This window comes from Notothenia coriiceps, unplaced genomic scaffold, assembly GCF_000735185.1.
Source record: "Notothenia coriiceps isolate Sejong01 unplaced genomic scaffold, NC01 NC01_scaffold00020311, whole genome shotgun sequence".
Lineage (NCBI taxonomy): Eukaryota > Metazoa > Chordata > Actinopteri > Perciformes > Nototheniidae > Notothenia > Notothenia coriiceps.
In genome coordinates, this window is record NW_011353012.1 from 40,169 (window position 1) to 61,032 (window position 20,864).

Here is a 20,864-nt window from a genome sequence, read left to right on the forward strand (position 1 = left end):
ATTGTGGGTTGTTTCTACTTCTACGTCTGCATAGCATACTCGATTATATGTAGCAAATCCTTAGATAGATAGATAGATAGGTACTTGATTGATTCCAATTTGGGAAATGTTTGCGTTGTAGCAGCATCAAAAACACAAGGCAATGTACATAAGAGAAATTAAGACACAAGAAATAAACATACAACATATTTCAGAAATAAAAATAAAATAGCATTACAAATTCAAAAAGTGAAAGAATATAAAATAAAAAATATGTACATGTGGAAAATATACAAGTGTAAATACAAAGGTCCAGTAACAGATATAATGCAGGATATTATTGTGCAAGAAAGGATTGTTCAAAATGAAATAGAATATGAATGTAAAATGTACAGTGGGAGTTTAAGTCCAGTAATCAAGAGTTGGGCATCTAAACAACAATCAAACTGAGTGTGATCAACCAAGAAAGAAGAACACAATATCACATCCCAGACCTGTTGCATGAAAGGCTGGCAGTATGGAACAACTTAAGGTCAACTAAAAGCACGATAGAGCAGGTCTGACAGAACGGAAATCAACTCGGCAGCGATGCAAAGTGATTTCTCGAGCACCAAGCCACCATAAGGCATACAGTGTTTGACGGTGGTTTCGTGAACAATGGTGACACTGCAATCCAGATTTTGGCGGTAATGCAACTGAACAATCACTCAGAGAATTTAGTCACGTCTCAAAACCTGTTGAGGTGTGAGAGTCGCTGCGATATATATTGGTTTCTTATGTATTGTACAAACACTGTTGGAAATTGTCTGAACCTATTGTAATCAAACCACCATTTTCTTTGCAAAATTATAGATATGAAGGCCAAACTATCCATTTTTTAAAGACAAGGAGACACCAAACAATGGGTAGATTGAAAAGAAAATCAAGATAAGGCATCTTAATTAGCCTTAAAATTGCAAAAATAGTTGATAACACATTATGATTGATCTGTTAGATGTTCTCATGTAGGGTGATACAGTGTGAAATGACTGTACGTGTAGGGGCTGAAAACAGGATGTGGCTTGTTTCACATTTCTAAGTTGTGCGCAGTACTTTGGTAGGTCTAAAATTGGTAGTTTGTGATAACATTCATATTTTTGCATAGAGAAATCTAATCATTTTTACGATCATGCTTTAGTTTCTATGGTTTTCTTGGACTCATGTAACAATTTGAGACCCTTTTTCAGTGTAATGTCAAAAGGTGAAAAGTTGAACTTTATATTTAATTTCAAATATCATCTTGACCCTATCTATCCTTTGTGGAGTTGAAGTGTTATTATTGGCAATACACTGACAAATGATTGTCCAAGATAACAATGTGCCACAGGAAATGACTATCATGTACATTTCCTGATGGTAAACTGGAATGACTTGACCTTTCTTAAACTACACTCGATATAATGTAACCTGCACCTGTGCTGCGAATTAAAAATAGCAACTTTACAAAGGAAAAATTCAAATATCTTTGTCTTCCTCTTTTTCTTTACATGTTCTTATCTGTGCTTTCCACCACACCCTGCTTGATTTTTTGTATAATCTGTGTTCACATCCCCTTCAGCCTCCACCTACTCAAAGGGCTGCAGCAAGCGTTCTCCACCACATTTCATGCATCACCCCCTCTCTCTCTTTTTCTCGCTGTCAACTCCACACACCTACTAACACACATGCTGTCACGCAGTACAAAAGAACATTAAGTTGCACAAGTCAGTTTCCTACCATTGTACTGGCTGCACAAACTTAATCTTCTGCTCACAACCTGGGTAAGTGTAAAATTGTTTATTTCCTTTTTCAGATTTTGACCAGATCTTTCTTTTAGCTTCATGTTTTCTAATTTATTTCCTTTTTATAGGAGTGCCTCATGTCTCCGTCTTTAATTGTACTTTATATATACTTATTTCTTGGTTTAGATACTTATATTTTATTTGATGCATACTTAAAAGTGGTTGTTTAATGAAAGTGATGATGGCATTCATTTACCGCCAATCTCAATTTCCTCATTCATTGTAGCTTTTATGTTAATTGCACTTATTTCACATCAGTATATTTATTATTTTTTGTTCAAACGAGATGTTGTAACGCTTTGTTTCGGATCTTTATATCATGATTAAAAAAAGTTTCCTTTCACGGCAGACTGACTGATGCTGCTCAATAATCTTTGACAGGAAACCAACAACGCTGCGAGCGGTCTGCCAGCTTCCTGTCAGCCGAGACAACGCAGTACGACTTCTCATACACAGTCAAACAAGATAAAGACAATACTTCCTGTCACATCTCCAGGGTGCGTTCGTATTGCACATGTTAACCATTGGTAACTTTTCAGCCAACATGGATTGTACATATATTTTTATAATGGTATCGAGATTTGATGTCAGTTCTGAAAAAAAAGTACTTTTTGTTAAAATTGAGCAGCTGCCAAAATATAGTACCACCTCAGAGGGTATTTTTTAAGCAGAGCTTTTGGCAATTCTTGGTAATCTGTTTATTTCTTCAATTTGATCAATTAAAATGAACTGGATGGAGAATCTTGTATGTTAAGTTGTTCTAAGGTTCTACTTTTCTTTTTTCTAGACCCTGAATATTCTTTTACAAATGGATCTCCTTCTGATGAACCATTAACAACTGCTTTGACACCCAAGGAGTTTGACTGCAACATTCTGACCCCAAGCCAGAAGGATTTTTCTACTCAAGAAAGAAAAGTATAAGGAGGTACAGTATATTTCAAAATCTATTCTTCCCAAGTTTTGTCAGAATAAAGTTTGATAACTTACTTATTGTTGCTTGAAATCTGCATTGGCTGGCATCAGCCACCAGCCAAATACCCTTAGATAATACCCTTAATTGTTTGTATATGAACACTACATCTAAATGTATGCTAAAAAAACAACCAACAAATCGAAATAACTTAAAGATAGATTTTACCTTTTCACACTCACACTCTGTAACCCTAATATGAAGCTACAGGCTAGCTGGATGCGCAAAAACTGAAATGTAAAAACAACAATTTTTTGTTTTTTATTGGCGATAATACTTTCAAGTCTGTGCACAGAGCAAAGCAAGCTGTTGCCATCTGTTTCAAGTATACATGTTATATATGCTAACTATAGTTACTTCAGCTACAAGAGAGTGACGTTAGAGACAAGAAAGCTCTTTTTCTAACTATATCTTCTAAGCCAAGAGACAGTGACACTGCATAGAAAAACATTCATAGAAATTAATGAATCCCATGCTTGACCATTCCCTCTCTCTCTGTTCTCTCTGTCAGCCATGCCTGAAGGGAACCACAAAACGTCCACCCCGACTGTGCTGATCCTTTTTTTCTGCCTATTAGGCTTAATAATATTGCTGGTCCTCTTGTACAAGAAGTTGAACAGGGACGCCAATGGAGAATATACTGTGCGACGCATGGTGTATAAGGATGGAGGGGTAAGGGATCGTGTGAGAGGGACAGCGTTAGCTCTGGGGACACGTTTTGGGGTCCAACTGTGGCCTAAAAGTGATGATGACGGAGAAGAAATGCAGGATGTCCAAGTTGAGGAGGGACAGGTGGAGGACGGTGGTAGCCAGGAGAGTGACAGCGAGGGAGATGAGGAGGACGAGGAGGAAAATGATGAGGAGCAGCGTGGTATGGCGAAGGAAAAAGATGGTGACACCTCAGATGATAACTCAAGTGTGGAGAGTTCTGAGGCAGAGGAGCAAGCCAGGCTAACGGGTCAGTCAGAGGCAAAGGGAGAGATAGAGGGGAAAGGGGATGATGGGGAAGGTAAAGGGGAAGCAAGTGGAGGGGCTGGATTGTTGGTAGATCTAAAGCAGTTCTCTGGAAGTGCAATCTGGTCTGAGGAAGAGGGAGGTGAGGGTAAGAACAGTGATATCACTGCACTGTGAGAACAGAATTTAAAACATTTAATACAAGAGAGGCTTGGGAAATTGTCCTTAGTAATGTCCCATAATTATCTGGTTAAATATATTTTCTATACATTTTATTTCCCAACATATAGGTTCTCTTTTTTACTAGGGAACATCTCTTGGATCCCTCTAAAAACATCCACACAAGTGTTTAATAGCTAAAAACCAATGAATTCCACCTGAAAAGATACTGTATACATTGTCCTGATGTTGTCTTAATACCACTTACTTTTGAGGCATCAGATAGTATAAACGTTTACCTTTTATAAAGTAAAACGAGTCTGAAACTTTGTATTATTGTGTCAGCCAATAGCATGCTGTGTATTTGTTTATGTTTTTTGTATTGCTTTAAATGTTTTTTCCTGATTTTCAAAAAAATAAAAAACAGAAACCCATAATTTTGACTGTTTGTGTAGTTCTGAATCTAAAAAAGCCTTTATGGTATTTACCAAGAAACCCATGGAACTCAAGACGATTGATTTAAGACTCTTTCTTGGAACATTGTATTTGACAATTAATTGATTTAACGATCCACAGAAAATGTATCAAATGGTTACTTTTTTAGCAAAAAAAAAAAAGTGGCTCCAACTTCTCAGATAAGCACAGAGTTGCAAGTGATAAAACATATTTTTGGAGTTTTGGATGGTTAATTGAGAATGCTAAATATCAACAATGTAAAACGACACTTACTTGAAGCCTCAAATGATTACTGTATTGAGTAGTTAAATTATTGCTGTCTATCAAAAGTAAATCATTAAAGTCATATAGGCTACATTGATAGTGGGATACAGCAAAAACTATACCATTAGGTCGGTTAATACACCTTGAAAAGGAACTAGATCCAGGGAAAGGCTACTATAAACTCAACCCCATTGACCTACATTCAAATATTCGACTTACTTCTCTGTTTATTGAATATATTGAAGAGTAGTCTATAACAGTGTTGTTGTTACGGCGTACGCACCATAAATGCAAAAATACACATAATCATCCCTTAGAGAACAATATATACGATCTTGCTGGTCGGTGATTAACCAATGGGGATGTAGCTCAGTGGTAGAGCGCATGCTTCGCATGTATGAGGTCCCGGGTTCAATCCCCGGCATCTCCACTCCTTTTTTGTGGAAGATTCTTTCCTACTAAATATCTAACATGATGCAAAAAGGAAAGTTTAAATGTGCTTCAGCCTCCCATTAAAACAAACTAACAATACATATTTTCAACACGCAGTTCATATTTTGTGATACAGTGAACAAAGTCTACGAGACACATTTGTGATTGGCCAGAAGGAGCACTTGGTCAAATCTGATTGGATGTTTGAGGACTTCGAGGAGAGGTGAGTGTGGGAGTGTTCACGCACGCGAGTGCCAAACATTTATTTTTCACCGGCAAAATAATGTTCAGTGGTGGGTAAGAGCCTTTCTGTCGAGACATTAGGCATGAACCAATGAGTAAGCCCGAATCAAAGTAAACACAACTGTAGTGACACATTATCAAAGCAATTATGTAACCAGAAATACGGGATTTTACTGAGACTGAAGACATTCGCCCAGTGACAGACAGATCATTTTTTAATAAAGCATCAAAACTGTTCTCCAAAGGAACGAATTGACTGGAGCCGATCTTACCCGGTAAATATGTCAGCTATTTGCTTTCAAGAATCTCTTCCTCCCTCACAGACAGCACAGATTTTGTAAAACACATGTGCAACTTGCACTGCACGAACAGAGCCAGTCTGTCACTGTAACCTACTTCACGAGTGCCGCACCACCGTGAGCATCCAAGTTACATTTTCTCCTCTCACCCTAACTTGATTGTGCCGGAGAAATGATTTCAGTAGACGTCACTCATCTGCATAGGGAGTAAAATGCAACCATCCTGCTAGGCTTTTTGTGCCCTGAAACTCTCTGTACATTCGCCGTGTGATAAAAGGACCTACCATTGCTGCATAACCGAAACTACAAACATGGAAGGTACAGTTTGCATCAGTGTCATGCTAAAAATATACATTTATATCCATAGACACATCTGGGTTGCAAACTGTCCAAGATGGATGCAGCGCCGCTGTGCGCAGGGATGCACGGCGGAGCGTCAGCAGGGTGTCTTTAAATGCCCACCGACCCCGCGTTTAGCTTTATGCCTGCTTATTGTCAGTGTTATTTTTCTCCCTTTGCAGGAGTAGGATGTTACTAGCATCCGCCGTAGTGGTATGGGAATGGCTGAACGAGCACGGTCGCTGGCGGCCCTACAGCCCGGCTGTCTGTCATCACATCGAGGCAGTCATCCGGAGCGACCCGCGGTGTGGTAGTGTTGTCCTCGGCCAGGTGGACTCTCGCCTCTCGCCCTACATCATCGATTTGCATTCCATGCACCAGTTCCGACAAGACACAGGTGAGAAGCAGAGAGGAGAGCCACAGAGACGGAGGGTGTGACGGTGGAGCTGCATGGGCCTGAGGTAGAGGCCTTTTTATTGCTTATGTGTGTCTACCTCATCTTTGCAAGCCCATATGTTGATTCTGCTCCAGAAGTTGATGCCCTGGTGGGAGTGTTTTGCTGCAAAGTGCGGCTTATTTTTCCTGCAGCAATAACATCTAGTCATTATTGTTTTATTTGAGATTGATAGAAGCCTAGTTTCCTATGTTATTTTACATTTAAAAGACATTCTCTGTGTATTTGAGGTGTGAAGAGAGTCATTCTGGTAGGACCTGTGTGAGTTTGGATATGTCACCTAGGCCAGAGTAGGAGCTAAAATGTCCAGTCATTGCCACAGACACTGATTATTATTATTGTAAGGCGATCACTGTCTTTAATGGCAGAATATTGGCATAAAAGAGAAGCAAGCACAGCAGTAAGGAAAACAGGGAATTGTCAGTTCTCAGATGTCTAACTTTGGCACACAACCCAACATCTCCCCTCTCTCTCAACATTAGCCGACAAAATCCTTTGTGAAGTTTGTTTTCCAAACCCAGCAGAAGCTCAACTAAGGGGAGTCAGGCATTGTGCCCTAGTCTAAATAGGAAACAGGGTGGAGGAGGAGAGACGGGGGACAAGGGTGGGGAAGAATTTCAGGAGTCTGAGGTCATTGATACAATGGGGTCGATGGGAGCAGATCTTATGAATGAGTGACTTTGTTGTCTGGTTAAATGTCAAAGCATACTGTGCCACACATGGTACACATTCCAGTGAAGTGTTATCTCTAATTGTTTCACTGTGAGTTACATTATTTTTCCCAGTGGGCTTTGTGCTATATTTTTGATGGTATTTGAAATGCTTAACTATACAGTCAAATGTGTTGTATAGGGCTATGATATACAGTAAAATGCACTGCAAAACTGCCTTGCCATCCCAGAAAGGTTTCCTATCTCGTTTTTAGATCCAAGCTCTCCCATCTTCGAGAAATCTTTGCGGTCCTTTATGTTTCAGACGCAGGATTTGATTTGTAAAGGCTTTACAGTATGTCCACTGTAGAGTTTCTCTGGACACCATGGGAAAGCAAACACAGCCAGCTTTGGGTCGGATCAAGGCTGCCAGCCAATCAGAATTCAGCACACCATGTGCTGTTACTAGGGGCAACCTGTTTGCCCAAATTCTTAGCAAGGAAACACAGACATGTTGAATTTGTTAAGGTTCCAATCTTCTTGTCCACAGTGAAAAAGGCCACTTCCTATTGCAACTACTTCTCATCACCAAGCATCATGAAAGTAGTTCAAGAAAGATGAGCAAACCTAATAGTTAGTTACACATTTATCACATTGAAATATCCAATTATGTTATTCCAATTGTCAAAAACTTTATACGTTGCTTAAATCTTATCCTTTGTTCTGACCCCCTCATTCTGCCCCAGGTACCCTTCGACCGGTACGACGTAGCTTCTACGACCCCACCTCGGCGCCTGGCCAGGGCTGGTTGTGGGAGTGGGAGAACGACGCTGGCAGTTGGACGGCGTACGACACGGAGGTGGGCATCGCCATCCAGGCCGCGCGCGACCGCCAGCAGCCCTGGCTGGACCTGGCGCCGCTGGGTTTCTGCTACCTCATTGACTTCGAAAGCATGACCCAAATCAACGGGCAGACGCAACGCTGCCGACGCATCCAGCGACGCTCAGACTTGGCGTACCCGCTGGTTGCCGGGCCCTTACCCAAATCCCACCATGCCTGGGGGCCCATGGCCATGCCCAACCATGGAGGACTGCTTGGGGTGGATGTATCCGGAGTGAGCATGGGGATCCGCATGAGCAACAGTGGGACTGGAAACGGGAGCGCGTACCCCAGTGGAGCGCTCCCTGCCTCCGCCATCACCTCTTTAGGACAGCCCTGCGCCTGTCAGCAGTGCATGCTGGTGCTGAGTGTCAAAGCGGGCGCCATGTCTGCTCACACTCTTGGGCGGAGACCTCCACAGACCAAGCCACCTAGTCCCAAAATGAGCTACCCCGTCCAAGGAGGGTCGTACTCACTCACTCTCCCTCGACCTCCTTCCCTGTCGCGGTCCTTCTCCCCCCACAGGACGTCCATAATTGGTGCGACAGGTGGCTACACTCTAGGTGGTATGGGTGGAGCAGGAGGTGTAGGGACGGTTGGTGGCGGTGGTTATGGCAGCGCCAGCTTCGGTTACGGAGGAGGCTTCACCCACTCTCTTTCCCTCCTCGGCTCAGCCACCGCCGCCCTCTCCCGTCCACCCACCCCCCCCTCCTGCATCGCCCCTCCTCCTCCTCCTCCTCCCCCGCCCTCCATCACACTCTCATCTTCTGCCACCTCAACCCCTCACCCTTCCACCTCGTCCTCCTTCTCTATTTTGAGCTCCGCCCCTACAGTGCCCTCCCTAGGTCCACCTCTCATCTCCACGGCCGCCTCCACCTGCACGCCCTCGCCTTCGGCCCGTGTCCTGGGCCCGGTGTCTTCATCTGGTGCCGCTGCCTGTGCGGCCCCCCTGCCCCCCCGGTCCAGCCTCGCCGGGCTGAGCCGACCTGCACTGCAGCGAATCGCCATGGCTCAGTCACGTGCCCTTATCGCCTCTGGGTGAGTACACAAAAACTGTAGTAGTAACATTAATTTAGTCAAAATTATCCATCGTCCAAGGAAAGGACACCTCTGGTGATACCATGTACTTCCAATGGAGTATAGTAAAGAAAGCTTTATATTCCTACAAAAAGCACCCATCAAAAATGTATACCTTTTCAGTTTAGGCCCATTCAATCCAGTGTCGTGCTAATTGACTGTAAGGCAATACTGTAGGAGCTTGAGGTTTAAAGCTTCAATAATCAATATTTTCACATTCACAGCGGATCAAATAATTATGCGCAATTTTAAAATAGTTGCTCGTATGTATGTGAGAAATCCACAAGGAATTACCACTCATTTAATGCTTATGCTGAGAATAAGTGGCTTTGAAAAGACAACTGTCACTCTAACGTGTTCAATATAGGGATCACATTTACTTATTTAACTTAAAAAGACAGACACAATTAATGACGGAAAAAAACGGAAATTACATCTCAACAGAGGCTACATCCCTCATCCACATACAAGAAACTAAATGAGTCTAACTAAACCAGAAGTGTAAGACAATGAATTTAGACAGGACTTCCTAATTAGTTTGAAGTCCTCATTAAACAGTGTCTGAAATCAGCGCTCATTAGCATTCATGAGCCTTTCATCTTGGTAACAAAGTCCAATCAGGGTAGTTCATTCCCAGGAAAAACAATGAGGAACATTCACACTGTACAAGCCAGGCTCTTACAAGCATTTCACGTTCCAGACATTTATCATGCAAGCTCTTAATGATGGGTTTGTTTTACAAGCAAACACTCTCATGCATTCACGTAATATGCATAGTTCTTTTATGGTTTTCATGCAAACAATTTGTACCCCGGGCCCGGAGCCTCAACAAATCTAAAAGAGGCTCGGAATGCTTTGTGGTTATGTGTGTGTAAGCACTTTAGTGGCTAATCGTAGCCATCAGTATTGACCGGGAACAGGTTTACCGAGTTATCTGGATAGCTTTGCTGCATACATTTTGAAATCTAAAACATTTCCTGATGGAAATTAATACTGCGGTTTTATTTACAAGATCACATCTGGAAGAGGTCCGTAACATCTGGGATGTCTCCATTGTTATGGAATTCTTGATATTTCTATCTGTGGTCTGGAGTCTTTTGAGATATTTATAATAATTGTACTTCATAGTAATAATAAAGTGCTTAAAGGGGGATTTTATTCATCGGGAATTATGTTGAAGTTTTGGCAATAGATGCATCATATTGTGTTATTGTTGTTATCCTTAGCGAAATATCCAATTGACACACACTTTAAGACCTGTTTATCTCTGTCCACTTGAAATGTAAGTTTCAGACAACGCGTTCGTAAATCCCTGACTTGCTGATATCACAACGAGTTTGGAAGCGAATATGCATTTTATTGGTGTTAATGAATGAAATAAAGGAAGCCACAGTATCCTGGTGTCAATGCCAGAGGGCGCTGATTAGCAAGACATCTGTGGTCAGCATTGTAAACCGGGTTTCCCAGAAGCGTTTTGGACAAACTTAATTATTTTACCATTTCTTTCTGTTTTGCTTCTGGTTCTTTTCTGACATCTTGTTTTGAGCAAATCAAAATGTCACCGGATTCCAAATATAGCCTTTCTTTTTATAACAATCATTGAAGTCTCACTGAAAGAGATGTTTCTTGGGTGCTCTAGATTTCACTTGTTATGCATTTGTCTCAAATATACCATGCAAGAATGTTATATACTCTCACGCATAACTTACACTGCCGCCGGGATAATTGGTTCTCCTCACATTGAACCTCGCAGAGCTTAACAATAAGGTCATCACACGCAATGCAACCTCAGAACAGGACAAAACACACCCACTCAAAAACCACCTTAGTGGTAATTGACCTGCGATTTTATATTTTCCATTTCCAAGAAATTCCCTCTGCAGGTCTGAATGAACCTGTTGGAAATGTGGTCAATAGGGATGTACCCAAATGCCTAAAGTTGTTAATTATTATCATTAGTATTCATATTTTGTAGTTGTTGCTATTACTTATTATTATTATTATAAAAAAGTGTTTTTCTCGCCCTCTACTTCTAACAGCTGACATTTCCCAGCTGGATTTATTTTTGACCGTAAATATAGAAATAAAGCTTACAAAACATATATTTCTGAGATGTAAACTATGCAAGCAAAGCATACAAATAGGCCAGCTTGATTCTTTCCAAACTTAAGCAATATCAGCAATAAGTTCAAATTCCCCGAGTTAGGGTTAGTGAGTGGGGGTGGGGTTCAGACTGACTTTTTATGAAACTAAGTTGGTTAGGGTTAGCACAGTATGTGACAATACATTAAAGGTCCCATGTCATGGCCATTTCCACTGATCATAATTCCATTGTTGAGGTCTACTAGAATAGATTTATATAGTGCAATTTTCCAAAATCACTTTGGTTTCTCATACAGCATCTCTGTAAACTACGTGTATTCACTGAATTTCACTCTCTGCCTTTAACGGCTCGTTGTAGCACAGTGTGCTCTGATTGGTCGGGACGTTGTGAATCGCTCTGAGCTCCGTGGAGGTGTGGTTTCCTTGTTTAGCGACAGCGAAACACAGCCGAACTCACCCTGAGCACACACAAAGTCACAGCCGAAGTAAAAACAATAAGTGTGGCTTGATATTGAGTAAGAAAAAGGTTGATAAACGCTGTGAGAATGGGTCTGCAGAGAGAATTTCGCCGCGATCCCAACTGTCTGTTATCAGCCTGCAGCCAGGGAGGAGAGATCAGCAGAGCTGCCTGCACTGAGTGTGTGTGTGAGGAAGTCCGTGGATTGGTCAATTTGGACCAATCAGCGGGGGATTAATGTAATGGCTCCGCGGACGTAACGGCTCCACGGATTGGTCCATTTGGTTCCGGGTAACGCATGACATCATGCGGTACCCGGAAGAATCAATGGACAGTGACGTATCTCCAACGAGGCGTTTTGGGGAGGTATTTTCTGTGTTAGAGTTTTACTCGCTACAGGGTGTACTTTGAGGGTTTTGACTCTGCAGACCGTTTACATGCATAAAAACCTTCATAACACACAAGGGGACGGGTAATAAAAGGAAAAGCATGACATGGGACCTTTAAAATAAATATTATATTGCAAAATTCAACCAACATTATGCCTGAAAAAACCATGATTATTATGTTAGAAAAATGTACCCAACTTAATTGGACCTTTGGTCAGGGCACACAATTAGCAACATTCATTGGTCTAATAATGGTTAGTAGTTTACTTACCAGCCAAAGTTTTTTGGCTGGTAAGTAAACTACTACTTTTTATGGATATCTTTCGAGAGAGTGGTTAAATATAAAAACAATCTCTAGCCAATTTGTCCTACGTAGATAAGTAACCGTAATAAGCTAGAATACTACATATTATGACTAATGAGTTAGATTGTTTAAAATTGAAGTGTTTTCTGAAGGTGCCACAGAATACCACAGCGACTAAAGTTTCCTGCTATGCAGAGTTTTCGTTAGAATGTCTTTTGCTGGTCAACATGTCCGTTTAAATCTTCCGGACAAAATGAGAAAAGTGCCGGTCAAAGGTTTCCTTTGTAATTTATTCAGCTTTAAAACAAATTGATATGATTCTATATTAAACAAACTAATTATAGTAGATTAACTACATCATTCAAAAGTGTACAGTGACTTATAATAAAACGGGAATAATAAACGGAGCGCTCTCTCCCTCTCCTGACAGCCCGTCAGTATCATGCAGCTCGCTGATCCAGTAAGGAGTGACCCGACAGTAAAACTAAACATAGCCTATCTTCTATAACTAGTTTAGGTAGTTTGAGAGGTAATCAAAATATCTACGTGTGATATTCTAACCTGAAGTGTGTGTGTTGCTCCGCTCATTGCTGCAGGTGATCATGCAGAGCTGCGTGTGGACTCGTCAGCAGCAGCTGATCTCTCTCTCCCTTCAGATTAGACTTCACTCGCGTTTATGTCTATCGATCAGATCTAGCTAGTTCTAGCTAATGATATGACTACCTGCTTATTAAAAGATACCTAAACAATAAGCGTCACTATGCAACCAGGTGAGGCCGCAAAGTATAGCGCAGCATTATGCATTTGTTTACATGCCCACCGGAACCCTGAGGCATTACCAACAGATCAATCCATATTAAGTGTTAGACATTAGAATGGACTATTCTTGTCCGTCACATAAGTGGTGCAACTGATGTGGTATTGTGATAAGGGGAAATTATTTTGGTCAAAGTCCGGTAACTACCGGCTAACGGAAACTCTGCTGCTATGATCCTCTCTCCTCTCACGGCACTGGGTTTGATGTCTACAAGCGTGTGAGCGTGTTTATATGTGCATGTGTTTATATGTTGCCATATGCTGCAGCTTTATACCACAAGCAGTGAGGATCCAGGCTGCAGCGAGATAAGAGGATTAAAGATAGGTGGCCAATCGACACACCTCTTCTTTCCCATCCTTTCTCTACTTTTCCATAATTTCCCTTAAGTCTATTTTCATCGTATTGCTTACACTTACCTGCCCAACACACAGATGTTGGTTAATTAACGCTCAGGCTTGACCCAGTCAGGCAGCACCTCTTATTGACTTTGTAAGTCACGTTTGGCACGCACACAGGAAGCTAATACTACAGCTGGGACACAGTTTGTTTACCAACAAACTGTGTCCCGGCTGTTATTAGTACAATGTAAGCAGGTTGCCAGGAACAGGAAGTGTACAGTTCAACAAGTCCTGACTGTACTTTTTGCTACGTCATTGTTGCATCATCTTTAAGGACATCTTCCGGCCAGTGAAAACACTGGGCGCTGTGTCTGTGTTTGTTTATACCAGAACAAAAGGTGTCACCTTAAAGGCTAAACTTTAACTTCTAAGCCTATATGTCCTTATTTTTGAGCAAGGTTAGGGTTATGGTTAGGATATCTTATGTTAGATTATGATCATTTTTTATCTGCCACCTAAATCTACCTTCGGGTCCCCATAAATAACCTGAACCTATGACTATTGATCAAATGCCAAATAATATGTCAAAGCGTGAAATTTGAAATGTGCTTCCTTAAAAAACTCTGAATGCTTTTTGTCTATTGTTTTTTTTACGTTTTAATCAGAACTGTTTAGTTGAATTAATTTACCACCAACAGGTGTGCATTTTACACTGAAGAAATTAAATATTGACTTTATTTAAATGTATAATGTCAACAGGTAGTTGAAAGCAATAAGTTGAACCTAATATTTTGAATTTAAACTTAATATCATTGCATTCAACTAACCTAATACAGTTATGTGTATTTTATTTACATAATACATTTATTTAAGTCAACATTTCAATTTTTTTCCAGTGTATCATCTTATTTTACTCTTCTAGGATAAAAGGACGGGAAGGAAAAAAGGATGAGGCATTTTTTTATTCTTGTTTGAAATGCATGCTCAGTATTTTCCTACATAATTTATTCTACCTATTTCATAAATCAAGAAGAAAGATGGAATGCCCAAAATAAAGTAACAGTAATGACGCAAAGTAGATTAAGAATAGATTGTGGGCTGTCCCATGAACGAGTTGTATGTGCCGTGTCTGAAAGCCTGGCAGTGTGACATGGTGGCCGACAGGTAATCCCTCCTGTGTCAGAGCCTGGAGTTTAGTCAACAGGAATAGAGGGATTAGCCCTATAAAGGGAGGAGGGAATCCTGACTCCGTCACACAAGCAGAGGAAGAGTGAGAGACAGAAACAGGCGTACTCACCATTCGAACAGGAGATTTAAAAGAGAGTGCCTGAGCGAGTCAAATACTGCAACAAGTGGTAATCTTGAGTTGGGGCGTTCAAGCTGGAAAAATGACTATTATCAAAATTGTCAGACCGTGAGTACACTTCTGACTGATACATAATAATTGTAGCTGCGTCATGTTTTGTACACATGTGTTTTGTCGTTAATGAGCTGGGATGGAGCACAGCAGGGCTTGAGAGGGATTATTTTATTGAAGTCATGCGATGTTTAAGGCTTTCTGAAAAACATGTATTCAACATTTCATTTAGAGATATTTTTAGTTGGGGTTGTTTGAGTCACTCTCATACTTTATCACAGGCAGTGTATTATCAACTTTGGTGTTTCGGTTTCACCCAAGTCACACAACAACACTTACCAATTGAGACAAAGGTAAACCTTTGACATTACTGTTTTTATCAATGATCATTTGTGGGTTTGTAGAGAGCAAATAAGTATATTACGGCTATAGTAAGAAACTAGTATTCTTAGTATAGTACACATACACTGAGATTTTTTTTCAGTTGCATAAAATACGTTATTTGGTAAGCCACTCAAAACTGTGGGCGTGCTGAGTAAGCAGTTGTGGCCGAAATACTCAGATCATGTACATAAAGTAAAATTAGAAATTGGCTACTAACTATGTTCTTAAGATACTCCATTACAAATCTTGAATTAAAAATGTCACTTGAGAAGAAGTAGTGACGTTTTATTATCCACAATAACATGTCATAACCTTTTAATTAGTACAATTTGCCTCTAAAATGTAGTAGGTTAGCATAAATTCTAAATACTCACGTAAAGAAGAAGTGTCAAAATAGCATTTAAGTACTATACTTGAGGAAGTGTCACTTACAGGTCCCTATTACGAGTTTAACCTTGTGCTTTTTTTTTTTTAAAGCAAGCCAATTTCTTTATGAAATCAAAGCTGCTTCGATTAGTTTTGCCTGACAATTTTAGTGCCTTCATTCGTCTTGATAAAGAGCATCCTCGTTTGTATTCTATTGCTGCTCCAGGGTTCTTGATCAGTTGTACCCAACGATAGCACATAGCAAAATAACTCATTTGACCACTGCTGTGTGTCTTTCGTAGCAGGAAGTCCTAAATGGAAGTTAAAGTACCCTATGTAAAGATGTGATGACCATTGTCTGTTGGTTTCTTTACATGACTCAGCAAAAGATCCTTAGACTGATGATATGGGGTGGACTAGAAGCTAGCATATGCTGTGTGTCCTTCCACCTGTTTACATGACTCATCAGATTGTACAGTCTTAAATCAGAGCTGAGGTTACTGGACCAGTTGCATGTCTGCTTTCAGTATGACCTGTCAAATAATATACGTTTGTTTTCTTGTGTTTCAGAGTGCCAACTGTTCCTGTAAAGAACCTGAACGGATCAAGCCCGGTACACCCTGCACTAGCAGGTACATATCATTTATTTTTCCTCATTATATTTAAATTGGTCTAAAATAAAGCTAAGGCATCTTAAAGTTAAAGGTTTTGGACTTATCAGCTCTTTAAATAAATGTTTGTTTGTTTTTTTAGTTGTGTAAAGTGATGTACTGCCACAGCTAATGATATTAAGCCCCAAATGTAACTAGTAAATCCACTAAGAAGATGTCACATGTATGGTTGACACATAAATATCTACATAAAGAGCTCATCATGCACTGGAAAAAGCACAATTTGTGTTGCACTGTTGGAGGAGCCTGGGACTTTAGCTTTTCTGTTCCTGTGCTGTAGCTTTTGTACATACAGCCTTTAAATCTTGGATCTTGAATCCAGTGTCTAACATGCCTCCTCTGCTGGCTGTACCCAGGCATTACAGGCATCCTTATGAGCGCTGCAGGACTTCCTGTCTGCCTGACACGCCCTCCCAAGCTAGTGCTTCATCCTCCACCCGTCAGCAAGAGTGACATCAAGCCCATCCCCGGCCTGGGCCACTGCTGCCGCAAGACCACCAAGAAGCAGGCTCGAAAAGGTGGGTTTTATGATATAGACTGCTTGTGCTATTGCTTTTTTACATGTTTCATATCCATCGTGTGCATTTTGGCAATAAACACATCATCACACTCTGTGTTTCCGTATCATAGGAAAGACCCCTGAGGAGGTGGTGAAGAGGTACCTTCAGAAAGTCCGCAATCCCCCAGAGGAAGTGAGTTCTCCTTATTGCAGTTGTGTTTTCATTGGCTAAACATTAAAACACATGTATAAATCTGTCTGTATCAGATTTGACAAGTCATTTATCGTACTCGTCTCCCCCCCCCTCAGGACTGCACCATCTGCATGGAGGCCCTGGCCGGACCCTCGGGCTACAAAGGCCCCGGGGTGGGGGGCATCTCCCGGGCCGAGTCGGTGGGCCGCCTGGCTCAGTGCGGTCACCAGTACCACCTCCAATGCCTTGTTGCTATGTACAACAATGGCAACAAGGACGGCAGCTTGCAGTGTCCCACCTGTAAGACCATCTACGGAGTCAAGACCGGCAACCAGCCCCCGGGCAAGATGGAGTACCACGTCATCCCCCACTCGCTTCCCGGCCACCCGGACTGCAAAACCATCCGGATAATTTACAACATCCCTCCTGGCATCCAGGTAGAGAATTACTCATGCTAACAGGACATTAGCTTCTGAATGGTGACTTGGTATTGGTTCAGGAACATGTGATGAACTTTGCTTTTGCTTTTTAGGGCCCCGAGCACCCGAATCCAGGCAAACCCTTCACTGCCCGCGGGTTCCCCAGACACTGCTACCTCCCTGACAGCGAGAAGGGACGCAGGGTAAATGAGAACTCCTCTATTCGTGGAAACAGCACACTTGTGGCTAGAAGTAGTGAGAACTCAAAGATGTCTGATGTTCAGTATGACAAAGTTATAAACTATAACACACAAGTTGAATATACTTGTCAATTTATTTAACATAAATTGTGAATAATGTAATCTATATTTACTCCACTTTACCAGGTGCCATAAGGTTTTCCAATATTGAACTATTCACATTTAAAATCCTCTAATACAGTGGTTCTCAAATGTTTTCAATAATGTACCCCCTTTGAAAAGAAAATTCAGCCAAATACCCCCTGATCTGCGCAAAAAGGGGAAATATGCCTATAGAGAGGTACAGTAGCTACAGTGCTGCTGCACCATCGGTGTCTGATTTATTAAAACAACAACCTTGTAACTGAGAAACACTTAACTGCTACATTTCAAATGTTTACAATCCATCACTAAATTCATGGCAAACCAATGTTATCATCATGCAATAACACTAAGATGACATTAGTTGCATTGAACTGATCTTTTTAATAAGTTGTACTTACAATTTAGTGAGAAACATGGGCTTGTGCTTCACTGAGGATCTTTGTCATTCTCGGTGATAGGGAGGCAAACTGCAGTTATTACACTTCGCCTTTTGAAATATGTGTAACTCTGTTAATATAAAACACACACTGCTCAAACTTCGTTACTTTTCCTAAAATTGGTATATTTATTTATTGTTATGAGCATGGGATTTTGACCCCTCATATAAACATTATGCATAATACTGCGCTATACTTTGCGGCTACACGCCGTTGCCAAGCAACGCTTACTGTTAATTTTAGGTCCTTTGATAAGCAGGCAGTCATATAATTAACTAGAACTAGCTAGATCTGATATATTTGGACATAAACACGAGTGAAGTATAACCGGATGCGAGAGAGATCAGATCAGCTCATGGGATTAGCTGCTGCTGACGGAGAACACGCAGCTCTTCCGGATCAAAGCTCCGCCGCTGTGACGGACCGTTGAGCGGAGCAAAACACACAGTTAGACCTAACACACTGGAACAAGCTAAACTAGTTGGGTCACTTATTACAGGTTCAGCGAGCTGCACAAGACTGACCCGGCTGTCAGGAGAGGAAAAGAGAGAACCCCGTTTATTTTTCCCATTTTATTATCCAGAATTATTGTAAACTTTTCAATAAAGTAGTTATCTACTATTAGTAGTTTGTTTAAATGCATTACTTGCATAATTTTTTTAACAATTTCCGACTGTTACACATTTTAAGATTCATAGGCTTTATTGTCACATGCACAATATCTACAATAGTAAGGAAGTAATACAGTACATTAAAATAGTGAGAGTGACTCAATGGTGCAAGTAAAATGCACTTTTTAGGAATAAGACAATTGTGTACTTTTGGCAATTTTCCAAAGAAAAACATGCCTTTCAAACCGTAACACTGCCATTCTTTATCTCTTCGTCCAGGTGTTGAGGCTTCTCCTGGTAGCGTGGGACCGCCGGCTCATTTTCTCTGTGGGTACATCGAGCACCACGGGCGAGTCAGACACAGTCATCTGGAACGAGGTGCACCACAAGACGGAGTTCGGCTCCAACCTAACGGGCCACGGCTACCCCGACCCCGGCCACCTGGACAACGTTCTGGAGGAGCTCAAGGCCCAGGGCATCACGGAGGAGGAGTGCCTGTCCAGAGACTGAGCCCAGACATTCAAGATGCTGAAGGTCAAACAAACGATGCTGGGAAAGGATCCACAGCTGGACAGATGAACTATTTTCCAAATCTGATAACACAGAGACACTTTAACCACCAGAGATGGATAACAACTTCAAAAACTCTTTCTGAATTGGATCAAATTTGTCTTATGACTGCATGAGTCAGTTTCAATATGTGGGTTTTTCTTCTCCAGATGCAGTATTGGTGTCATCACTGCAGATTCAGTGAGACATTGGAGGCCACTGTGCACATACAGTCAGTGTTAGATTAAAAAAAAGCTGTCATTTATACTGTGAGACTTCATTTCAAGAATGTAACGACGACGTGTTTACCACCATTACTCCTGCTGCTACGTGGAACTGAAAGCAGGGGAAACTGGGGGAAAGAAGTGGAGGTCTGTGCGTGTTTCAAGTGTTTGTCCACAAGCAGAAGATAAATATTTCAAGTGTATAACTGGATATCTGAGCATGACTATTTGCTGACCTCTAGTGGTACTTTTCCAGAACTACATTCCTTTTTAGCTTTGATTTGTATTGTTGTATATTATGAATACTTGATATATTATATGACATGGTTTCCATTCTATCATGTTTTTTATATTTTAATTTGACATTTTGTTTTATATGCCGTGTTTTCTTTGCATTGTTTTTTGGGTGTGGCGTTAGATAAGATTAACTGCTGGTGTACCAGAGTTTGCCTGACACTTTATATGCCATATACCAGTCCCCCCCCGTTTCTTTAAAATAAAAATCAGTATTTTGTATTTGATATGTTCACAAACTGACATTCCTTAAGTGTTCTGCCCTGAGAGCATGGGTGCATTTAAAAGCTTTCTATGTCTTCTTGTATCTGCGTTAATGTTAAGGAGGAGGAAAAGCTACTATGGATTAAATCCTTCCCCGCAGGAGGAGTAAATACCCAAAAAGCTAGGATTGGACGTCATGCTTGAGCTCAGACTTGCACAGAGCTTTCTACTTATATCATCAAAATGAACCGGAAAGCTTGTATCTGCTGTATTTTTGTGTAGGACACACACCAGCCTCAAATGCTCTTATCACTCTACAAAATGTGCTTATCAGTTGATTTATTCATATTCGGTCTTTGCAATGAGCAGGTGCAGAAGACTATCTGTTGTTGTGGATCCAGCTTTGGCCAACGTGGCTGTCAGTTTGCATTCGGTCTGTTATGGACCGGTTTATTATGAGGTACGATGAACGGGATGTACAACGGTGTGTTGACATACTGATGTAGGCCAACATTAAAAGCACTATACTTTATGATACTTTATGTATGCGCTGTACTGTATGTGTGTGTTTTATGTGCACAAATTTGCATTAAACGTTTTTCTAAGGTTCAAAGAGATATCAGAACTTTATACTGCTTCTTTTTATGTGAGGTTTATTAAATCATGTTTATTTAAGTCTAAATTGTGTGTACAATACAAGATCAATGTAAATGCTAAAACATTGATGTATAGAGCACGATCTGTTTGCTACCTATAGCAACAGGAAAAAAAAGTGTATTGATTCGAAAAAGTTGCATTTCTTTGCATTGTCGAAGAATGGGTGTGCCATTTCTTCTCTTCAAAGTTACGTCGCCTTGCGTAAGAATATCGTATCCCATGAACACATCACAGGCACCAAACAACTCAGAGTGTTGCTAGAGTTGCAGCCA

The 20,864-nt window shown here is 41.0% G+C and overlaps 2 protein-coding genes and 1 non-coding gene across 6 annotated transcripts; all 3 read left to right on the forward strand.

Annotated features, from left to right (window-relative positions):
- Nucleotides 1-1,603: 1,603 nt before the first annotated feature.
- On the forward strand, nucleotides 1,604-4,303 carry LOC104952641 (nucleoplasmin-like protein ANO39). Of its 3 annotated transcripts, none has more exons than XM_010779490.1 (4): nucleotides 1,604-1,778; nucleotides 2,149-2,296; nucleotides 2,587-2,724; nucleotides 3,281-4,302. In XM_010779490.1, the coding sequence occupies exon 4, from the start codon at nucleotides 3,283-3,285 to the stop codon at nucleotides 3,898-3,900; it is 618 nt and encodes a 205-aa protein (XP_010777792.1). In that variant the 5' UTR covers nucleotides 1,604-1,778; nucleotides 2,149-2,296; nucleotides 2,587-2,724; nucleotides 3,281-3,282; the 3' UTR covers nucleotides 3,901-4,302. The 3 variants fall into 3 exon arrangements, with proteins under 3 accessions (XP_010777792.1, XP_010777791.1, XP_010777793.1); XM_010779489.1 differs by having other exon boundaries at nucleotides 1,605-1,778; nucleotides 2,181-2,296; nucleotides 3,281-4,303; XM_010779491.1 differs by lacking the exons at nucleotides 1,604-1,778; nucleotides 2,149-2,296 and adding an exon at nucleotides 2,369-2,488.
- Nucleotides 4,304-4,960: 657 nt separating this feature from the next.
- trnaa-cgc (transfer RNA alanine (anticodon CGC)) lies at nucleotides 4,961-5,032 on the forward strand. Its single transcript has one exon. It is a non-coding gene; the product is annotated as a tRNA-Ala (tRNA).
- A 286-nt stretch (nucleotides 5,033-5,318) lies between these two features.
- dtx4a (deltex 4, E3 ubiquitin ligase a) lies at nucleotides 5,319-20,550 on the forward strand. 2 transcript variants are annotated; one of them, XM_010779493.1, is made up of 9 exons: nucleotides 5,319-5,894; nucleotides 6,098-6,312; nucleotides 7,766-8,936; nucleotides 16,061-16,122; nucleotides 16,518-16,679; nucleotides 16,792-16,853; nucleotides 16,970-17,290; nucleotides 17,386-17,475; nucleotides 18,944-20,550. In XM_010779493.1, the coding sequence occupies exons 2-9, from the start codon at nucleotides 6,105-6,107 to the stop codon at nucleotides 19,172-19,174; spliced, it is 2,307 nt and encodes a 768-aa protein (XP_010777795.1). In that variant the 5' UTR covers nucleotides 5,319-5,894; nucleotides 6,098-6,104; the 3' UTR covers nucleotides 19,175-20,550. The 2 variants fall into 2 exon arrangements, with proteins under 2 accessions (XP_010777795.1, XP_010777796.1); XM_010779494.1 differs by lacking the exon at nucleotides 5,319-5,894 and adding an exon at nucleotides 7,570-7,652 and having other exon boundaries at nucleotides 6,284-6,376.
- The last annotated feature ends 314 nt before the right edge of the window (nucleotides 20,551-20,864 follow it).